This window comes from Gymnoscopelus microlampas (assembly GCF_963454915.1).
Source record: "Gymnoscopelus microlampas genome assembly, chromosome: 17".
Classification (NCBI taxonomy): domain Eukaryota; kingdom Metazoa; phylum Chordata; class Actinopteri; order Myctophiformes; family Myctophidae; genus Gymnoscopelus; species Gymnoscopelus microlampas.
Genome location: NC_139954.1, coordinates 7126264 through 7150228, shown reverse-complemented (window position 1 = coordinate 7150228; position 23965 = coordinate 7126264). Strand labels below are relative to the sequence as shown.

The 23965-nt window shown below is 44.3% G+C and overlaps 1 protein-coding gene across 1 annotated transcript; it reads left to right on the top strand.

Moving 5' to 3' along the window:
* Window positions 1-22211: 22211 nt before the first annotated feature.
* On the top strand, window positions 22212-23126 carry LOC311064249 (surfeit locus protein 1-like; the record flags this gene model as incomplete). Its single annotated transcript, XM_084084084.1, has 1 exon — window positions 22212-23126. The coding sequence occupies one exon, from the start codon at window positions 22212-22214 to the stop codon at window positions 23124-23126; it is 915 nt and encodes a 304-aa protein (XP_083940210.1).
* Window positions 23127-23965: the final 839 nt, after the last annotated feature.

The window sequence follows — 23965 nt, the reverse complement described above, 5'->3', positions numbered from 1 at the left end:
GGAGACAATTTGGAGAAAATGGCCGGCGATCGGTTTAAAATGCTTTTTATTTAACACTACGGGAGATACGGGTACTTATCGCGGGTCGCATCGCCTTGTAACATCCGTGGCTCGGGGGCAAGCACTTTATATTTGATATCTGAACGTTTATGTACATGGCAATGTAACAAAAATAGATAAACCGATAAACCGGGGGGACATGGCACCATGACAAGCGTCATGTGAACCATGACTAGACACAGATTACTCTATACAACAACAAAACATCTATAAAACAGATAGTAACACCACCAAGAGAAAGTCAATATTACATTACAATGTACATTATGGTCACTCATACACTTGTTTGTCTCTCTCTACTGTCTCTAAGAGAGCTAACAGTAGCTAAACATCAACTTACTGTGAGTTGTCTCTCTGTGTCTTTATGGACGGAGAAGGGCAGCGGGTTGTGTTGATAATAATACATCAGTCCCGTTCCGACCAGTGAGCCCACCACCACCACAGCATGTGGCGGCACCGGACCCCCCAGCATGGCACGACGCGGTGGTCCCCCCACCACAACCCCTACCAGAGCCCGATGTCTCCTCACAAAGTTCCGCCAGACAGCAGCAACCCTGCCCCAGCTGGCCATCTTTTTTTAAGGAAGAAAAGTCGTTTAACGACCAACTCGAGCTCTGTTCCGAGCTCCGTTCCGTGAACAACGATAGGACATCCGTTTTTTGAACAATAAGGTTTCCGGTTGCCTTCAAAATAAGATCACATATTTGTAATGTTTTTTAAAAGATACAAATCTATTTTAAAAATACATTTATGATGTATGTATTTTAAATGGCGCATACTAGAACACTTCTAAGTGCCAATTTTCTTTTTAAAGACACAAATGTATTTTAAAAATACATTTATGATGTATGTCTTTTTAAATGGCTTATACTAGATCACTTCCAAGTGCTAGGTTGTTCCTGATTTAAACTGGCTATTGATCCCCATTAAATGTGCACTTAGCACAGTTTCTGATCCTGTTTTGCACTTTAACTGGATATTCATTTGTGTTTGTTACATGTGTAGCAGGTGGATATCAAGCAATGACTACGCCACCCACACATATAGGAGTGAGGGATCCTTTAAACACATTAACCATATGCTGTGTATATATAGATATATAGGACTGAACAAGGTAAGGTTCCCCAGTAAGGTACGGGTTCAGAATTAACAAAACCAGAGGCTGATGTATCAAATGTGTCAAGTTTATTCAACAGGTATAAAAATAATCAGGTTAAAATACAGAAGGGAAGAAAGCAGTTAGTATTAGAGTTCTGCAAAAGGAACTAAACTCGAAAGGCAAAGGGGCAATAAGGGTAAGGGCTTCGGGGCCTCTAAACTAAATATACAGAAATTAAACAAATCAAATCCAAATAACGCCAAACCAAAAGAAAATAAAGTAAATAAGTAACCAAAAGCAAATCGGCAAATAAGCAAATCAAAACAAACTACAAATAAGCAAAACCAAAATCAAAATCATGCAATGCTAATTAATGGCCCAGTATAGCTCTGTCCTCAGTCAACCCTATTGCACTCAGTCTAAATAGTATTTATATATATATATGGCACGGTGGGAAAAACAGTGATTAGTTCAGCTCATACAACAATAAAATAATAATAAAGCATTAGACCACTCTCCAACAATTCATCCCAATTCATAATTTCATTAGGCTCCTATAGCAAGATGACAAAATACAGCAAAATAACAAACATACCCAAATAGTCAATATATGCTCATGGCTCCAATTGATCAAGGCCTGCACAGCCACAGGGTATTGCTGCTCAAAGGACCTGGAGGCTTCTGGAAGTACAGATATATATTAGTATAATTAACAACAGGCCTAATATTGTCAGCCTATCTAAACTCCTGTACATATACTATTGTTACAATGAGTTATAAAAGCCTTGTTATTTGTTTCAGATTGTCTTACCGAGAATTAGTGTGTACCCCTCATGCCTCCAGGTCTCTCTCACAAACACTCAAACCAGGCTTCTGGCTAGACAGGAGGCCACAAGCCTGGCCACCCCTCTTTATGCACTTTCCTTAAAGGGCCAGTGCTACACATGTATTGTTTTTATATTGTTTGTCCATTATTGTAATAATGCTGCCTCTAGGCCAGGTCACTCTTGGAAAATGATCATGATATAATATTGTTTATTGCAGAAGCAAATAAACAGTGATAAAAGCAACAACAAAATATGCTACAAATAATAATAGTAGATAGTGCAGGTGATATTAGTAGTGTGTGTGTGTGTGTGTGTGTGTGTGTGTGTGTGTGTGTGTGTGTGTGTGTGTGTGTGTGTGTGTGTGTGTGCGTGCGTGCGTGCGTGCGTGCGTGCGTGCGTGCGTGCGTGCGTGCGTGCGTGCGTGCGTGCGTGCGTGCGTGCGTGTGTGCGTGTGTGTGTGAGAACAACTGAGCGCCCCTGAACTTGATAGAAAATTGATACAGACCAGTAGTACAGAATGTTGATGAACATTGAGAGATAATTTGTCATTTAAAAAAAAAAGTGTCAGGTCGTCCAGTGCGGCCAGAGGTAAGAAAAGAAAGTGCCGTTTTCAGACAATAGTGGACACTGGACAGGAGACGGCTGATGATGCCAACACTTCTGACATACGCACGCGTGTGGGGACACCTCCCCTACGACGCCACACTCTCGGATAAGCCCGAGAGGTGTAAAAAAAAGTGTGGCGGACCGTCCAGTGAGGTCAGAGGTCAGAAAAGTGCCGTTCTCAGACAACAGTGGACACTGGACAGGCGTCGGCGGGCACTGCCGACACTTCTGACATACGCATGCGTGCGGGAACACCTCCCCTACACCGCCACACTCTCCGCTAAGCGGGAGAGGTGTATTTTGAAAAGTGGCGGGCCGTCCAGTGAGGTCAGGGGTCAGAAAAAGGCCATTTTCAGTGCATAGCCTTCACAAATTGGACGCTGGACACGAGACGTTGCTTAGTGCCGGCAATTCTGAGGTACGCACGCGTTCGGGGAGACCCCCTCTACACCGCCTCACTCTCCGCTAAGCGGGAGAGGTGTATTTTGAGAAGTGGCGGGCCGTCCAGTGAGGTCAGGGGTCAGAAAAATGGCCATTTTCAGTAGCCTTTACAGATTTTACAGATTTTCACAGATTTTACAGACAGATATATATATATATATATATATATATATATATATATATATATATATATATATATATATATATATATGAGGAGATACTGTATGCTCAGCTTCGTTGTAAATTAATGAAACTGTCTAATATGATTCCGGCTCTATGAGATGTTTTGAATATTTCTCTAGGATACATGATTATTAGAAGATGATTAGAAAACACTGAACTCCTTAACTGCTTCAGACTGGTGCCTTGCATTGTTGGCTCCGCCGTCAGTGTGTGAATTTGTTCCTCATGTAACATGTATAATTATGTGTAATGGTGTTCTGCCATGCATGTGTGTATGCTTGTGTGTGTGTGTGTGTGTGTGTGTGTGTGTGTGTGTGTGTGTGTGTGTGTGTGTGTGTGTGTGTGTTTGTTTGTGTGTGGTGTGTGTGTGTGTGTGTGTGTGTGTGTGTGTGTGTGTGTGTGTGTGTGTGTGTGTGTGTGTGTGTGTGTGTGTGTGTGTGTGTGTGTGCACACACACACAGTAAAAGTACATTGTAAAGCACATTTGAGTGCTATATAAATGCAGTCCATTACATTAACCACCCAAAGCCTATATACTTGTTGTTGTACGTCACATAGCGAATAATAGCCAATCGACAAGCTCACTTTGCGTAAAAGTCAGCTATTTTTGCGTAATGTTCACTTATTTTTGCTGAATGTATATTATGACATGTAGAGATTTGTCATGACTATAAGAAATGCTTCCCTGTAAACACTTAAAACTATTATTTTAATTGCAGAGCCTGTGGCATTTGTGATATTGTCACCTCATAACTATATGTGTTGACATGCATAGTATGTCAAGTATGCAAGTTTAACAGGGCACAAAAAGGGTAGATCATTACAAGCTGTTTATGTAGCTAATAGAGAAAGTCTAAATAATTGTGAAAAGTAAATTGGTCTTTTAAAATGTTATCTGTATCCTGACCTCAGGGCACCCCTCCGTAATATTAGATGGCAGCTTGGACAGGTTCATTTCAGCCGGTGTTTTCACTGGTGAAACCGTAATTGTTTAATTTTCATCTCCTCTTGGAGACGAGGTTTAATGGATTGACTTCTCCCCCAGGGAAACTGCTTCATAAAAACATCTACAGTATATAGGAGGAGAGGAGAGCTGACAGGAAGACATTAGAGAAAAGGAGAGAAAATAAAGAACCCCTCTCAAGAAGACACAATATTGTCAGTAAAGTAAAGAAAAGGGTTGTAGTTCAAAGTCATGCTTGAGCCTTAATAGGCTCTCCAAGCAATTACAGACCTGATATACACTGTGTAGTAGGGTTGTCCGATATTGGCTTTTTTACCGATAACCGATATACCGATATTGTCCAACTCTTAATTACCGATACCGATATCAACCGATACCGATATATGCGGGGATTATTGTGATTAGGGTAAGCTTTTTTTTTTTAAAAACCGATACCGATATTTTCCCGATATAAATTTTTATGCTAATATCGGCCGATAATATCGGGAGGCCGATAATATCGGACATCCCTACTGTGTAGTATATATCATGCAAGCCTATTCTAACCATTAAGTCAGAGGTATACTTCTCGTAAGATGGTGTTGCACGCCAGAAACAGACGATCTACAAGCTCACAAGATTGTGTGCTTGTAGATCTGCTATTTTCGGTAGACAACACCGTTATATGATGGAGGGAGCTTAGATTAAGCATACGTTTGAACCTATTTCATCATGGTCACTGCAAAGTAAATTAACATCATTGCCACAACTTAAAACGCCCTGAGTGTTGGAATTTTCATCCACATTTTGTTCAATTTCACACAAATTAGTCTCACTATGGAGAGTTGGAAAAGGGGGCTTGCTGTAATGAGAATGGATACAAATTTGTGTCATTAGTCGAAGATAAATATGCATTATATGCCAGTCTTCATTGAGCAACTGTTGTTCTGTACACTGCCAAGATTCACAAGTTAATCAATTCCCTTCTCTGAGTCTGAGAAACAGAAAGAAAGGGAAAAGAAAAGGCAATTACTGAGGCATAAAATATGGGGTAATAAGGGGAAATATTGAACCTCAGCCTGCCAAACGAAGATGGAGTATCGTTTTGCGGGGTTAGGTAAATCCCTGGGGTTTAACACAAATGTTAACCCTAATGTCTCAGACTCAACTGAAGGTTTACCCTACGGACTACTCATTACAGGGATCTGCATGGATGTTAGTGGCATTCAAGACATTCAAATGTCAATATTTACCTACCGTATGAAACTAAATACTCAGTCAATTTGAAAATCAAACAAGAGAGTCATAGCAGCTACATGGAACATGCCATGCATACTAATTCAGTCCTCTTGTCAGCTTTCCTTTGGTGTGAAGCTACTAACTCTGCACAGAAAAATCTAGAAGCAATGACTGCATGGCTGTGCCATTTTTTTATGAAACTGATGTCTTGGAATAAGCAATGAAGATTTGTTTTATTGTGATTTTCACCTCTTCCTTGCTGTCATCACTATGAAAGCCACTTGCCAGCTACAGTACATCTCTAGGCAATCGCCAATGTCCATATTAAAATACCATCGTTTGATGGCAGTCAGTTACTGTGCCAATTTACCATTCATAGCAGTGTAATAGATAACAGATAGTGAGTGGTAGCTGAATTCAGCGTAGTTGAGCGTAGTGAAGGATTGATTGAATATTTTATTAGACAGAAATGTAAAACAGCACAAGTACATTCAAACACTTTGTCTAAAAGGATAACAAAAAAGGATATGTTAGAAATAATGGATATAGGAAATAATGATATCTAGGAAAATATCAGAGCCTCTACTGGGGCCAGAATATGTGGGAGTGGACTCAGTGACTCATTATAGTAGCAGCCATTCAAAAATGAGTGGAGACATTTTTGCTGCTAGTGATCTCATTGTAGCTAATAATGCTGTTGCTGGGATTCTAGCTGATAATGATATTTGACAGAATAGAGGGGTTGCCACAGGTAATCTGTGAATTTGATTGGACCTAGTAAGTAGAGGCCATTATAATGGTGGAATGTTACTAAAAATATATACTTTTCAGAGAAAGGATCTGTATCAAATCTGCAGTCATATCAGTAAGATGTTAAACCTGACAATAGACTGCAGAGGACAATAGTGAATATAGCTTGTCTTGCTAATATGAGTAATTTACTAATATTATCAAGCTCTGCAAGCTTCTGCTTAAAATAGCCGGTTAACGAAGTGACATAGTTTGACAGATATCTAAGCAGATACAGTAACAAGCATTACTATATCCAAGATACCTTATTGTTGGGTTTATTAATCAGAAAGTTACTTGACTTCAAAATAAGTTATCCTCTAAGATAGAGGTCACAAAATTGCGTAATCATAATAAAATGCAACCCCAAGTAGTGAAATTAGTATGATACTGTAGCAATTGGTAATCGCTCCTCCATACAGAAACGCCCAGATGGGTTTGAACACTGAACCTTTTTACGGAGAGGCAACCACTACTAACAGTTATCAGGGAAAAACTTTTCCTCAGGCAGCATGCATCTGCATCCAGCAGGTTGATGGATATGTTGGTGCATGTGTCACTAGAAATAAGAAACAGAAGTATGATGTAATTAATCACTCTCATATATCAAAGGATTTCCACCACTAACAAAGACAGAGTAAGTTGGTTCCCATTGGCTACTTATGCGATTCACAAGACATGTGGCCCATAGTTCAGGAGTATATCTCCTGTTTCTGTACCATGAGGCAACTTGATGTACAAGTACACCCCCTGGACATGGCGCTAGTATGTCACAGGGACTTACCCCCAATCTTACCCTTGACACTGACTGAGCAGGGAGGCTACAGTACCTACAGTACAATCTATTAAGGCTGACAACTCTAACCACAAGGCCACTGAGCTGGTGACTTTAATGGTGTTTCATTCTAAACAAGTGGTAACTAGATCTGATGATCATGATCGTAGACACCTCTAACCAGTTAATTAATGAAAGCCAAGGCTGAACTCGAGGCAGACATAGATGTGATTAACTACAGGAGCCTTATTTTCAAGAATAGTGAAAATTTGTATTGTATTAGACTTGTATCAACTTGTGGGTGTTTCATTTAGGTGTTTCTGTGTGCCAGCAATGGCCCAGCATTAACTTAACTGTACATGAGCTGTCCATGCTGGCACAGTAATACGTAAATCAAACATACTTAAGCATTAATACCAGAAAGGTTGTGCTATATCATGATTATTGGCACAGCTGTGCTGCAGCATAATGTACGCACGACATGAAGTAGAATCAGCCATGTATGGCTGATTTTATTTTTATTTATTTGTATTGAACTTTAAATAGTTGCTATAGGGCCGCCAGCCGGGAAAATGGCACCATAATATGAGTTGGTTGGACTGGACCAGATGGCTGTGCATTTTCATTCATAGGAAGGCTGTTTATAGTACGTACAGTAAGAGCAATAATAATATTGACATAAATAGTATTGTCTAGTATTGTCTTGCATAGCTGCCTGGCCCCTAAATTATCCTACTTGATATTGCAATTTGTTGCAATACAGAGCAGAAGGTAAAGTAGCTATAAAACATGCTGAAATTTGACCATGGTCAGACCTTGAAGAAATATTATCCACACTGGGACAGGTGGCACATACATGGGTGAAAAGGTATTTGGAAACCTTTGGAATTCTTCTTCAATAACAAACAGCAAGGACCCATGTGTAAGAAAAAAATACAAAAATAAATAATAACAATACTAATACTAATACTAATACTAACACTAACACTAACACTAACACTAATACTAATACTAATACTAATACTAATACTAACACTAACACTAACACTAACACTAATACTAATACTAATACTAATACAATAGTATTGATTGTACATTTTCAACACGTCTAGCCATAAGTTATGTGATAAGGATCTGCATGCATTTGTATGCTAATTGGGTTGCACAATATGTTGTTCCTCTAAGCTTAAAGGAGCTCTGATATGAGTCACAGTGTAAAGCAAAGGAATAGGGTTTGGTGGAAAAGAGAGGGTTGAGAAATAATAGCACCTGTCACCCGCTCTGAATAAGGGTGTAAGCCGCAATCACAAAGCCTATGGAAGAAATACAGTTTTAATAAACTGCCCTTCCCACATAATCAGATCTGCTTTATTAAATACAGCCTGGGATCTATTGAAGGTATTTACGACTGGGAGAAGGCATTAAAACGGAATTGAGTTTGCATGTGGAGAGGCCTAGAGTGAGCAAAGCCTTTGTGCAGTCTTTGTAGGCTATACTTAGCCTGATGAGCGGGTTGAGCGCTGTGATGACTGAGGGTCGATCCCTTAAGCTCAATTTATACTCTTACGCTTAAATCAGGTCTTGTCGCCATGTGACATGGTATAAATTAGGCTTTAACTGACATTAGTCCAGTCCAACACCACCACTAATTAGATGATAATTTTGCAATTGAATGTCTGTTTGCAAATTGGCCTTCCTTTTGTTCTCCTATGTTCTAATTCTCAACATGTCAGAGGCATCTAGAGCTCATTGCAATTGCAATCCCCGAGAAACATTACTTGAAGCTAAACCGTTTTGCTGCAAATGCATGTTATGATCAGAAAACTGACACTTTCACTTGCGGGAAACAGCACTGATGAACGTTTTCAATGGCAATAATTAAATGGAAATCTTTCCATGAAGATTTCTCCATCAACCATGTGAGCAATTTGACTGGTTCATTTGACAATGGACTATATTTACCAGCATACTATTAATCTAATTTTAACCTTTTTTGTAGGCTAAATTATCACCATTGCCAGGTTATGTTAGAATATATTTAGCACAATCCAGTTAACACTCCTCGATTTCTATTTTGATCTCTCAATTTATTTGGATAATGCAATCAGTCACCATATTCTGATGTCATGCAGTCATTCTTTTTTCCTCCTGCATAATTGCAGAGGAATCTGAGCTAGATGATTAGGCCACGCATTATTAATTGTTCACATGAATGACAATTTGGCAACAGATGCAACAAAACAACAGATGAAATATTCTCCATATATTGAGATACTGTAGATTTCAGTCTTCTATATGGTACACTGTACCATAGAAGACTGAAATCTACAGGTACAGTATATACAGCTTGCATGGTGTATAATCATACTATGAAATTAATATGCGTGAATATTTTGACCCATGTAAATTGTTAACTTAAATAACCATACCTGATTGCTTACAGCTGGAGTATTGTTTGCAAGTAAAGGTACTGAATGTCTTGTTTGAAACATCTGTAACGATGACCTCAATAAGTATAAATCTGAGAGATTCATTTGTGCACTGTTTCAGACTCGGCAAGGACACTATTTCAATAAATCACACGTTGCAGGCTAATAGATTCAGTAAATGCAGTAAGGGCGGATTCAAACTGCGGCCTTAAACCAGCCTTGAGGCTGGTTGGAAGGAATACCTGGGAAGGAATTGGTAAAGCTAGCATCTATTATAAGTGTACTTTGTGAGAAGTTTTAGATTTTTGGAATGGTATAGACCAATTATTTGTTTACTAACATGGTGATTGTTTCACGCAATCAATTCCCAACCTGTTTCGGGGTGCACTGGTTTCAGCACACCCCAACCCCCTCTTGTGTGTGTTGGCTAGTGAGACGCGTCCTAACGAGACCTGATATAATGGGTTTCGTTGCGCGCATACTGGCTGCGTGCAGCCAGTGTGACGTCGTCTGTTAAGGGGTCTATTAGGTAAGGGTATAGCTTTTTAAAAAACATTGCAAACAAGTTAGGCTCGCCCCCTATTGAAAACCTTATAAAACTTCTCACAAAGTGCACACGCTTTACCAATTCCTTCCCAGGTATTCCTTCCTACCAGCCTCAAAGCAAAGCAAAGCAAAGTTTGTTGTTTACCCAGGGTGTCGGACTAAGCACGAAGCTTGTTTCCAGCCGGACCCTGCATGGAAGCCTTGCTCAAAGGCTATTCAGCGGTGATTCATGATTGATGTGATGAATTGGGGAATCGAACTAGGGACCTTCCGGTATCAAGGCCGCCCCTCTAACCACTAGGCTACCGCTGCCACGTTCCAAGGCTGGTTCCAGTGTGAATCTTCCCTAAGTTGCATCCACAACCACAACCTGGTATGGTGTTGTGTGCAACATTTAACATTGTCACTGTACCTGTAGGCTTTTAGGTATAAACCGATGACCAAGTCCCATATTCCAAATCCATAGTTACCAAAGTATTTTTATGGGGTGGTGCCTAGGGGACAAGCCATCTTGAAGAGCGTTAGTGTGTGTGTGTGTGTGTGTGTGTGTGTGTGTGTGTGTGTGTGTGTGTGTGTGTGTGTGTGTGTGTGTGTGTGTGTGTGTGTGTGTGTGTGTGTGTGTGTGTGTCTGTGGTTAATTTAGCAAACAACTGGGCCAATCAGTGCCACAGTTTTTGTGCATGCTGCGAGTATGCCACGGAATTAAATACCCATTTTCCACATATTGTGAATATTTTCAAATACACGTGATGTAAACAAACGTATTATTCTAGTTGGAAAGAAAAAACGGTCAAGAGGTTGTCTTAATTTAGACTGATGCAAAAATGCCAATATAATTGGGGGGGGGGGGGGGGGGGGGGGCATAATTGTAGATTGTGTCAAGGGAGGTTTACGGTATAATGACATAATTATCAAAAATCTTAATATCTAAAACACTCAATGACTGAAATTGACCACAGTGACAAAAAAGTTGTTGGTCATGTAAACTTTAATCAAGAACTGATTCCATTTGTGATCTAGACTTGTCTACAGTACGTACAGTATGTGATATGATGTTTAAGTCCTGGTTAACCATTGGTGTTGAGGTCTTTTGGCAGCATTCTTATAGGTGTAAATAAGCCTCCCCTTTTAAGCCCTGTGAGACAGCTGAAGTCTACAGAGAAATATGGCCATGCAGAAACATTTGTCATAACTGTCAGCAACTGAAAACAACCTGAAAATTAATGTCCTGCTGTAATTAGCATGCCACCACTCAATTTCTGTTGCTCTGCTTTTAAGCAGACATAGCCTGGTTCCAAACCATAGAGCAGACAGTGAATGAAGCAAAACTTAGTATTAGTAAGGTATTTGAAATTACAGAAGAAATTCCATATATTTAATTTACTACCCAGAATGTATTGGACCCTCTAAATTTAAGGCATACAGAAGAGTTTGCATTGTAGCCTGCAGACGTAGATCATCAACTTGTTTTTATCCAAATAAAGCTGCAGGTATGTTTTATTTATCTGTATCTGAAATTGAAACATAAATGTGACTGCCTCAAGCTACCTGTACCTGTAAAGTACTATTAGGCTACATGTGGAACTCGCTGTCATACTGTATGTCATTCATTGTATTTAAAATATGATTTCTAATGTGTTTATATTGCATAAAACGGACTAGGAAATACTACATTAATTTTAGTTCACATGCATCTGTATACTCATCTCATCTTGACTCTCTCAGATTGCATTTCTTATTTAGTGTAGGTCTGGCAAAGCACGATGGTTTTGGCCACTTCAGAAAACTCCAGGGATTCTTTGCTACTTCCTCAATAGATTTTATCCACCCCACTCAACATTCCGCACCCCTGTCATCATATTGAACCTGTGATAGGAAATCATTCTGCAAGCACTGCCAAGTCTCTCATATAGTGATTCATAGAGGAATTTAATCAGACATGACTAAAGCCAATCTGAAAGGCAAAATAAAAGCTGGATTTGAAGTTTTCCAAATGCCAGCTGTGTTTTGTGGGAGACCAAAAGGTAGAGTTGGACTGACCAGCCTTTAACATTATGACACCAATGTAATTTCCATCCATATGTGTCCATATATACACATGCATCCATATACGTGGATTACATGCCCAAACACATACTTGAACAAGGGCATATTATTTGTCTGTCAGGGGAGAAGAGAGGATCATATAATAGCTGAGGGATTAATAGGCTTGATTTTGGTTTTATTCCCAAATTGATATGCTTTATGCATGTTGGGTACAATTCTCAGTGTTTTCTGAGACCACACACACCCCCTTGATACGAGTTGTTGGAATACACAGCAGCCTGTTGTTATATTATCTACAACTGCAGAAATTAGATGTACTTTACTTTGTTATTTACTTCACAGCTGAATGCAAAATCTGTTTCCCAAAAGTTGGACCCTGGAATAAAATAGTTACATTCAGGATTGATGCTTATTTAGTGGTTCATTGCATCTGATGTATTTTCTACAGTCAGGTAGTTTTAGATTCCAATGCCTGTTAAAAGAGGATATTTTGTTGTGCTGGCATGAGTGGAAAGAGTGTCATTGTAACAGAGATTGATTGACAGAGAATGCACTTGAGAATGCAAGTTGATTCAGCCCAAGGCTAAAGAACGCACAGGCTGAATAGCTGAAAGCATTGTTCATGATTCCCAGGGAGGTCATTTCTTTCATTCTCAATCTTGTCATTTCTCAATCTCTATACAGGTTCCCCTGTCACAGGCATTTGCTTTGGAGAAGATTATCAAAGCTGCATTGCGAGATACGTGGCCCAGTGATGAACACACACCAAGGGATTGCAATGACAAACCATTGTTTATCAAAACAGGCCACCTCTCCCACTCTACTGCAGCATCTCTCCCTGGCTCCCCATCTTGTCAAATTCTACAAATGGTCCCAACAGACTACAGTGACCAAATTGAGACAAACCATACAAACATGTTTTACTTTGTTATATCAAATGATGTTCCGTAAGCAAATGTATCTAGCAGGTAAAATATTTATTTCTGCCTGAATACAGATCGTTTCAACAGCAGTTAAGCTGAAGTGCAGTAAGAAGTCATTTTATGCTGTAAAATCAGCCACAACACAGAAGTGGGCAACATGGATATGGGTTGTGGGTGAGCAGAGTGCAAGGAGATGCCAAGGTGTTTCAACAAATCAGGCAAGGGCTCAGGGAAGGGAGAGTCTCAGGAGGACTGCAAGCTATATTCAGACTAAATCAGAATTTTGGCTTATCCAGATTGGAATCAGATTGGTTTTTATCAAGTATGAACAGCAAAAAACAGATGGAAAATGATTTGTTAATCTAATTTGAACCACATTCCTAGGCGCTTTGCAATTAAAATCTGATTTCTAAATGTGTCTCAGTCTAGACACTCGGACGCTGAAGCTTGATTTATATGTAACTCCGCTATCCTATATTCAAATTGGCTAATGAAGGCCAACCGACGGTCCAACGGATCAGATCGTCACACTCATGTCACTATGACTCAGCCATAACCATATAAGGAGTTCCCAATGCAGATATGCCCAAATATGGAATGTGTTGTCTAGCCTCAATGTGTCATCTATATAAAAGCTCAGGACCAGTTGATCTCCAATTTTGCTGCCTTTGTGATCTTCCATGACCTTTTGCATTAAGGCACAAACAAACATAACAAACACATCAGTCAGATCCACATATGGGCACAAAAGGGGGCATGCCCATATATATGGGCATATACTGATGACATTAGGATCTCCATATATGGGCATACTGTAAAAGAGACAAGGACTGACAGATACAGAGATCTCCATATATGGGCATATATGGGCATATATGGGCGTATCGGTGGTGTGAGTGACATAGGGCCACATAGACACACACGGCCGGAAACGGAAGGCCTACAAATTCACGCCCACTTTTGACACTCGGGGTCCGTTAGAACGATGAACTGCAGCTCTCAATGCAATCTCTATGAGAGGTATTGTAAAATACCGTAATTTCACTGGTTAACAACTGAGGCTGTAGCGTTTTTTTTTGTGTTCTAATAAACTGTCCCAGTTGTTTAATTTGTCCTTTTTAATGTCCCATATCTGTCATCTCGATATACTACCCACAACATACTATAATATACTCCATCAGTATGTCAAAACCGCTAGCATCGGAGATCTATAGTTTAAGTGGTCGCACGGTATATACGTCACGGACGCATCCCTTGAGGTTTTCAATACCCAGAAAACTGGCGAAAGTGTCCGTTTTCAATATGTTTTGGTCATTATCTCTGGAACAGAAGGTCCAATCTGCTCAATTCAAAGCTTGTTGGATGCGTGACTTTGAGGACATTAAGCACGCAATGACACATTTTCGTTTTTTTTTATTTTTTAGGGGAGGCGAGATCTTAGTTGGGCAGGCGACCGCCTGTCCTGCCTCTACAGCCTTTGCATGTAGTTTAAGCGCAAGGGGGCGGGGGGCGGGTGGGGAGAGAGTCAGCGCACTGAAGTCAAGGCACAGACTACTGTGTTGTTGACAGACAACGGATGCACGCTTATGAGAAACAACAAAAATAAAACCTGGCAAAACAGTTGCGTGCATTAGCGCAAGATGAGGATAAATGAAACATTCAGTCAAAATGTCCAGTAATTCGCAACTACTACCACTACTTTTGCATTTGAAACTTTAAATTTCTCTAAATATTGTAAACTCTCAGGACAGCCTAAGTACAAATATAATTTATGAAAAGGCTACTATAGGCTACAGTGAAGTCGGACTGAATGACTGAAACGTTTTTTTTTTTTTTTTTTTTTTTAACTCTCTTGGTGATTATCTGGCACTGTAGTTGTGAATTATTAGCAAACTGGACTGGTCTCTATAGTGGGTACACCACTGGTCAGCGCTCGGCGCTCGTAAAGACAGTGATGTCACTGAAATGCGACAACTTGTCTGTCTGGTGTCTACCCTCTGCTGTGTTAACATTATGGGTAACTCGTTAAAGTGGCAAATTAAATGTGAAACACATCAACTATTAAGAAAACAAGAAGATATCTTGACAAAGACACTCCATACATTTGGAAACATATTTTTATTTAAATCAATATCGTCTCCAGTTAATGTAGGAATATTTTACACTCTCATGTCCTCTCATATAGGGAATGCATTGAGAGCTGCAGTTCATCGTTCTAACGGACCCCTAGTAGCGGCGCAAATCCAAAAGTGGGCGTGAATTTGTAGGCCTTCCGTTTCCGGCCGTGTGTGTCTATAGCGGCCCGAACTCTAATACAATTAAAAAGCAGGACTCCTGAATAGGATATTAAAATATAAATATTTATGTCCTCAAGCTCGCTACGCACATGGACTGTGGGTGCTGAGCTTAGCTTCAAAGAGGTAGAGCCCGCACACCAAAAACGGTAAAAAGACTTCTTTATTATAAACAAGACCAGGAGACCTGGTTCTGCCAGACCCAGAATAAATTCCTAGTCCTTTATAAGATCCGAGCACTACATCACGCCGGACTTCGCATGGCGTGTCAGCCTGTGTCCCTTTAATGCCCATGTATGTAGGCTGTCTGTCCCTTTTATACAGCCGGTCTTTTTCGCCCATGTATGGACGAAACGTTGCAGAGCCTCATAGGCCGACCCTCTCGGTCTGGCAAAAAAAGGCTGCATGCAGTAATTAAGCTTGTTTAGAAAAATGACGGGTTTCAGACTGGGATGGGCCCAATTTGTCAATTATGTATCAGGCTTTGGGTCGGGCTGGGCTTGACGTTACGTCGGGCTGGGTTGAGCCGGGCTCAAATATTTAGGCCCGATTAAAGCTCTAGTCCCTGGCAGAACTTGCTCTGCGCATGACTGTGCCAAGCGTGTGCCATATCTGAAGTCAGTCATAAGACCTGGTACTTGGACATGCAAAATAGGGCCCTAATTGTACTGTCGGAACCAGATTATTTGGAGGGCTTAAATGTGCTAGCTGGGAAGCCAGTTAGGAGGGAGTCAGGTCTGTATATGACTGAGGGCCATGACTCAGCCATAACCCTACATGGATTTCCCAATGCAGCTACGGCCAAATATGGAGTGTGTTGTCTAACCTCAGTGTGTCGCCATGGCATCAGGCACAAACAAATCAGTCAGCTACATATATGGGCACAAAAGGGGGCATGCCCATATATGGGCTGTGGTGTCTGACTCCAACCCGGCACAGAGAATAGAAACAGTTCAGGCTTTAAAGCTCAATTTATTTAAAGGAAAACTTAACAGTTCATGGGGCATGCATCTCACGCAAAAACAACTTAGATTCTTCCCATATCAGGGGTTAGTAGGGTTTAGGAGATGCAGTGTAGGCTTCATGAGCGCTCGTACATTGCCTACAAAACAAAAGAAACAACACATGAGCCTTGTATTCAAACATAGCATTGATCTCACATAACACTGAGAAATGAGTGGAGTGTATCGCTTACCGCCGGTCGGTGTTTCCCCAGGGAGAGTCAGGAGTGAGTGAGCCTGAGTGAGCTGCTTTAGTAAACTCAGCCCAGCTGCCTTCTGATTGCCCAGCACGCAGGTGTCATCATTTCCAACTGACTGAGGATGCAGAGTGGCACGTACCGCCCCTCAATCAGTTGCCCTAGGCAACGGGGCTGTCTGAGGTGCTGGACTCTAGGCTCCTCACTCTGGCTCTCACTGTAGGAAAACTCACCTGACCGGCGGGACTGGAGCGAGACTCCACACATCCCCCCCCTAAGCTCGCCGCTCGTGCCGGGAGCTTCAGGTCCTCCTTCCTCATAAAGGCGAGACATGGCATCGGCGTGTTGAATGGCTTTCCCGGGCCGATGCTCGACCTTAAAACAGTTCTGTAACTCTAGGAACCAGTGGGTGATGCGGTCATTTCGGTCCTTGTTAGTGGCCATCCACTTCAGCGGGGCGTGGTCAGTGATAAGGGTGAACTCTCGACCCCAGAGATAGTATCGAAGGTGGTGGACGGCCCATTTAACTGCAAGGCCCTCCTTCTCCACCGTTGCATAATTCCTCTCGTGTTTTAGCAGTTTTCTACTGATGAACGTCACCGGGTGTTCGTCCCCGTCGATAACCTGGGACAGGACGGCTCCCAGACCTGTCCCGGACGCGTCCGTGTGGAGAACGAAGGGCTTCTTAAAATCAGGGGCCACCAGCACTGGCTCTTCACAGAGGGCCCTCTTTAGCGTCTGGAACGCCCGTTCACTTTCCTCTGTCCATTTTACATGGTTTGGCAACTTCTGCCGGGTTAGGTCATACAGGGGGGCTGCAACTGTAGCAAAGTGGTTAATAAACTTTTGATAGTAAGACATTAAACCAACGAATGATTTCACCTGCTTTTTGGTGACAGGGCGGGGCCAATTCCGTATCTTCTCGAATTTCCTCTCTTGTGGCTTCACACAGCCTCGCCCTATGGTATACCCCAGGTAGTCTGTCTCCGTTAATCCCACCCGACACTTCTTTGCATTAGCAACCAGCCCTGCTCGTCGTAGGGCCCCCAAGACGGCTTCCAGGTGCAGCAGGTGGTCAGTCCAGGTGGCGCTGTGAATGACGATGTCGTCAAGATAAGCAGCAGCGTAGGCACGGTGGGGTCGGAGTACTCTGTCCATCAGGCGCTGGAATGTAGCGGGGGCTCCGTGGACACCAAATGGGAGGACTGTGTATTGGAAGAGACCGTCTGGGGTGGTGAAAGCCGTCTTTGGTTTGGACCTCTCGGTCAGGGGCACCTGCCAATAGCCTTTGGTCAGGTCTAAGGTGCTGACGAATCGGGCGGGGCCTAACCGCTCGATCAACTCGTCCACCCGGGGCATGGGGTAGGCATCAAAGACGGAGATGTCATTGAGCTTGCGAAAGTCATTACAAAACCTTAGCGAGCCGTCTGGCTTTGGCACAATCACTATTGGGCTAGACCACGGGCTGAATGACTCTTCGATGACACCTAGCTGCAGCATCATCTTGACCTCCTCTCTGATCGCTTCCCTTCGGGCCTCCGGGATGCGGTAGGGGCGTTGCCTCACCACCTCCCCTGGCGAGGTTTGGATATCATGCTGGATGACACTGGTTCGGCCGGGGAGGTCGGAGAAAACATTGCGGCTCCGACCCAGCATCTCCTTGATGTCCTGGAGTTGTGCGGGTGCGAGGTCCTCTCCTATGACAACTGGGGATGGGGCCTGGGGAGAAACGGACGTTAACAGGGCCGAGGAGGGCAGAGGACCAGCCGGGGTCCATTTTTTAAGAATGTTTACATGGTACAACTGATTACCTTTCCGCCGGCCCGGCTGGCTTACCCTGTAGTTGACAGGCCCCACCTTCTCCACGATTTCATAGGGCCCCTGCCACTTGGCGAGGAACTTACATTCACTGCTAGGCACTAGAACTAGGACCTTCTCCCCCACTTGGAATTCTCGGACACGGGCCCCCCGGTTGTAGGTGCGACATTGGGCCGCCTGCGCCTTCTCCATGTGCTCCCGGACAATGGGCCAGACGCGCCTCGCCCTCTCCTGTAAGACATCAACGTGTTCTATTACGCTGCGGTGGGGCGAGGGCTGGCTCTCCCACGCCTCTTTGGCCAGGTCCAGTAGGCCCCGGGGGTTTCGGCCATAGAGTAGTTCAAACGGGGAGAAGCCCATGGACGCCTGGGGCACCTCCCGTATGGCGAACAGGATGTAGGGCAGCAGCTGGTCCCAATTCTTGCCGTCAGCTTCCACCAGCTTTTTCAACATTTGCTTCAGGGTGTGATTAAACCTTTCGACTAATCCATCAGTCTGGGGGTGGTACACCGAGGTGCGAATTCGCTTAACGTTCAACCACCTATATAATGTTGTCATTACCCTTGACATAAAACATGTGCCCTGGTCCGTTAACACCTCCTCTGCGATTCCCACCCGGCTAAACAACAAGAAGAGCTCCCTCGCTACCGCTTTAGCTGTCGCGGCACGTAAGGGTATAGCTTCGGGATAGCGGGTGGCGTAGTCCAGTATCACCAGAATGTATCTGTGTCCTCGGCCCGATTTCGGCAGGGGGCCGACGACGTCCATGGCCAGGCGAGTGAACGGTGTGCCAATGATGGGTAGGGGGACCAGCGGGTTGCGTTGGTTAGGCCGTGGAGCTGACTTCTGGCACTCGGGGCAGCCTCTGCAGAAGTCCTCGACCGCTCGTTTGACCCCGGGCCAGTAGAAGCGAGCCAGGATGCGGTCATAGGTCTTTTGGACCCCCAGGTGTGCCCCCAGTTGATGAGTGTGCGCTAGATAGAGGACTCGTGAGACATAATTCTTTGGAACCAACAATTGTTCCACCAGGTCCCCCCCCTTAGCTTTCACCCCCCTATACAGTAAGCCATTTTTGGGGCGGTGTAGCCGCCCCCTATAAGTGAGTTTTGGACACCGACCAAAAAATGTGTGTACCCCCTAACCCTTCCATTGTTAATGCAAATCGATACTTTTTTCATATCAGCCAATCACATTACAGCTAGTGTCATCACCACTAACTGTAATGTGATTGGCTGACTTTGCAAATTCAGGACTGTGATTGGCTAGCGAAACACATGACACATGTGCAGCCCTATGAATAGCAGTTTGGACTTTAAAAAAAGTCATTTATCCTTTTTTTAAAGTGAGTCATGTTGTGATGACCACACACCGCCCACTTCACACTGGGTGTGATTTTTTACCATAAAATGAGGTATTGCAAGTTCACTCACCCCCACGCATAGTTGGCCATCTATGGCCGACACGGTCTGACGTGCCGCCTCTAGGTTGGGGTCAGACCACTGGGACGTAGCAAATTCACCCTTCGGGCCGGGGCCCCCGGCCTCGGCTTCAGGGAACTCTGCAAACGGGTCACCCTCCTCTGGTGTGGTGGACTTCTCTCCCTCCCTCCCACTGGCGGCGCCGTCGTCATCCCCCGAGCTCCCGCTCAGAGGCACGGCGGACATGGGGCGGAAAGCCGGACAGGCGGCCCTGGGGGTTGGGCGGCGGCTTCGGCGTCGGGGTGGCCCGGTACGCAAGCCGGGCGCCCAGTACCGGTCGAACATGACGCAGTCAGTCCCGATGAGTAGTGGTACCGGGAGGTTTGGGACGACGCCCACTGGAACGACAGCGTCACCTCTGGGAGTCTGGACCCGGATGTGGCATACAGGATAGCGCCGCATGTCTCCATGTACACAGGTGACAGGTACAGTGGCGTCGCTGACCGGCCCCGCCAGGTCAGCTCGGACAAGGGTGACCACGCTCCCGGAGTCGATGAGGGCGTGGGTGTCGACACCATCCACCTTCACCGGCAGGGTGGCGTGTTGTTGGCCGGCGCTTCCGGAGTGGAGACAGGGACGTGGAGCCTCGGAGCTCGCTGCAGACGGCATGGACACGTCTCTGTCTCGATCTGGGCAGGCCCATGAAATGTGGTCTGCCTGCCCACAGACATAGCACCTCCTCTGGGGCTGGGGGCCCCGAGGTGCTCTCTCAGTCGGGGTTGCAGGCTTCGGCTGTGGAGGGGGCGGCGCTCCTCTCCGACGATCTCGGCTGGGTCTCTCTTCCTGGGCGGGTTTCGGCGTCTCCATCCTTGTAGTCCTCAGCATTTCCGAGCTGACCTGGTAGTTCTCGAGCAGGGCCACGAGTTCATCTACCGAGGCAGGACTAACTTGGGACGCGTACTTACGAGCCTCCGGCGGCAATGAGCGGATACAGCGGTCAATTATAAGTCTTTCAATCCACGGGGGCTCCCCCGCACTGGTGAGCCAACTGCGAGTGAGCCGCGTTAGGGCCGAGACCTGCGGCCGCGGGGGCTGGGTGGCACAGTAGTTCCAATTGTGAACGCGCTGGGCCCTGGCAGGCAGGCTGTAGCCCTGGCTGGAGAATATGGCAGTCTTTAGCTTATTGTAGTCTCGGGCGTCGGCCAGGGAGAGATCGCGGCAGACGCGCTGGGCTTCCCCCGTCAGAAATGGGGCGATGATGCTGGCCCAGTCTCCTGCTGGCCAATGCTCACGAGTAGCCGTCCGTTCAAACAGCTCGAGGTAGGCCTCAATGTCATCTTCAGGGCCAAATTTGGTCAGCACGTCATTTGGAGGGCGGGGAGCCGTAGCATCCTTATCTATTTTTTTTAACAATTGCTGCACAGCATCTTGTAAGTCTTTTTGGCTCTTGAGCAAAGCTGTGAGCGCATGTGCATGTTCCATGATCTGTGTTTGGTGTGGGTCAGACTACCCGTATTAGCTCCACCATATGTGGTGTCTGACTCCAACCCGGCACAGAGAATAGAAACAGTTCAGGCTTTAAAGCTCAATTTATTTAAAGGAAAACTTAACAGTTCATGGGGCATGCATCTCACGCAAAAACAACTTAGATTCTTCCCATATCAGGGGTTAGTAGGGTTTAGGAGATGCAGTGTAGGCTTCATGAGCGCTCGTACATTGCCTACAAAACAAAAGAAACAACACATGAGCCTTGTATTCAAACATAGCATTGATCTCACATAACACTGAGAAATGAGTGGAGTGTATCGCTTACCGCCGGTCGGTGTTTCCCCAGGGAGAGTCAGGAGTGAGTGAGCCTGAGTGAGCTGCTTTAGTAAACTCAGCCCAGCTGCCTTCTGATTGCCCAGCACGCAGGTGTCATCATTTCCAACTGACTGAGGATGCAGAGTGGCACGTACCGCCCCTCAATCAGTTGCCCTAGGCAACGGGGCTGTCTGAGGTGCTGGACTCTAGGCTCCTCACTCTGGCTCTCACTGTAGGAAAACTCACCTGACCGGCGGGACTGGAGCGAGACTCCACAGGGCATATACTGATGACATCAGTGATCTCCATATATGGGCATGAAAAGGACACAGATCGGACAGCTATGCCCATATATGGTCCTGTGCATATATGGGAACGAACGTCTGTCTGTGTCTCTTTTGTGTCCATATATGGAGATCTTTGTATCTGGCGGTCCATGGCTCTTTTATGACCATATACTGTATGGAGATCCCTGATGTCATCAGTATGGGTGTGATAGGGTCAGTTTTGTAACTGCATGTTTTACCATTTATGGAAAACACTTGATGGCGTGTGCACTGTGCAGCTATATTTGTTATTTGATCTCATTATTTTAGTTCTTGTTTTTATCGGTTATTAATTATTCAGCACCCACGTGAAGGCTCCGTTTTGGGACCTTTCATTCATTTCGTGAACACTAGCCCTGGCCTGGTTTAAGACTATTGGTGCATGCTTTTATATGCTGTTAATACTTTGTAGCTCTTATTTTTGGTGTTTGGATTATTAGTAATAAATATGACTTCATTCAAGTCTATGCTAGCGTATTCCATCAGAACGCTGAAGATAATGAGAAGGAACACAAATGTAATTGACGTCAAGAGGACTCTTTTCTCGCCCAGGCAGCACATCTTCAAACATACAGAGGGCAAGTTTTTTTTGTTTGGGCGTCAGTCAAGTACTTCAGCTGCCAGTGGTGAAAGGGGAGAGGACTCATATCTGAAATGGTTCCTGCTTCTAATTCCTGCCGCAACGTTTGGCCTTGGAACATGGCAGGTCAAACGGCATCAGTGGAAAATGCGACTCATTGCAGATCTGAGAAGTCTTACTACTGCAGAGCCTATTCCTCTTCCTATTGATCCTCTTGAGCTGAATAGCTTAGAATACAGAAGGGTGACGGTTCGAGGACAGTACGACCACTCACAGGAGATGTATATACTGCCCCGCTCACTGGTTAAGCCAGAGAAGAACGCCAGGGAGGCTGGCACACGGTCCTCCAGTGGAAAAAATGGAGCAAATGTCATTACTCCATTCTACTGTACCGACCTAGGCATCACAATCCTGGTGAACAGAGGATATGTCCCCAGGAAGAAGATAAGACCTGAGACAAGGGAAAAGGGACAGGTGGAAGGAGAGGTAGACGTGGTAGGGGTAGTAAGGCTGACAGAAATCCGCAAACTCTTTGTGAGACACAATGATGTGGAGAACAACCGCTGGCACTACCGCGATCTCGAGGCCATGTCCAGTGTCACCGGAGCTGAGCCCATCTTCATTGATGCAGACTTTGGCAGCACCATTCCTGGCGGACCGATAGGTGGACAGACCAGAGTCAACCTGAGGAATGAACACATCCACTATGTAATACATTGGTATGGTCTGTGTGCTGCAACTTCGTATATGTGGTATGCAAAGTTCATCACAAAGATAATATGAACTGAACAGCTGTCTTGATAAAACTGAGTTGTGTAGACATTATGTATTTACAAAAGATTGAGATGAAGACATTAGGTAAAAATGAACTCCATGTTCAAACTCCATTTCCCTCAAATGGTGGGCCATGTACGGTACTTCATTGCAGCACAGGGACTCTTCTTCAGTGTCCATGACTGTGCAGTTGCCACAAGTGCACCAATCTACTACCCCTTGCCTTGGGTTAGGATGTGGTTCTGGTTGAGCCGCTGCGACTGCTTGAGCTGCTGCAACAGCTTCACGTTCAGCCTCTCGCTCCCTCATTTCCTCGTCATTGTACTATGGTTCGAAAGCCGTCCACACGCCCCATCCTCGGAACAAATATGGGCAAATGATTTCCGCCTCCTGTAGCTCTGTGTAAAGAGATGAATAATAGCGGGAGTAGATCCTGGTCGTTTTTAATGGCCTATAGGTATATATTCTGGCTCACAAGACATAGCACTTGTACACAATCCAGCTGAATTGGCTGAAAATGCGCCGGCGCCTGTTTAATTAAAGGACATTGTGTCCCCCCACTATTCAGTCCAGCCAAAAAAGAAAAAAAAAAAAAATACATATATATATTTTCTTTTTTCTTTAAAATAATAATAATAATAATAATAATAATAATAATAATAATAATAAAATCAGTCCAGTCCCCCGCATCTCGCGACCACCACGAGCGCGAGGTGGGAGGACCCAGGCTGGGTGGGTCCCCCCACCGCGGTGCTCGCCACGAGGTGGGGCCACCAACCCAAGTCGACAGACATACACTGTCATTTACGGTAAAAAATGTGCGGCCCGAGAGCCGGTATTAAGGTAAT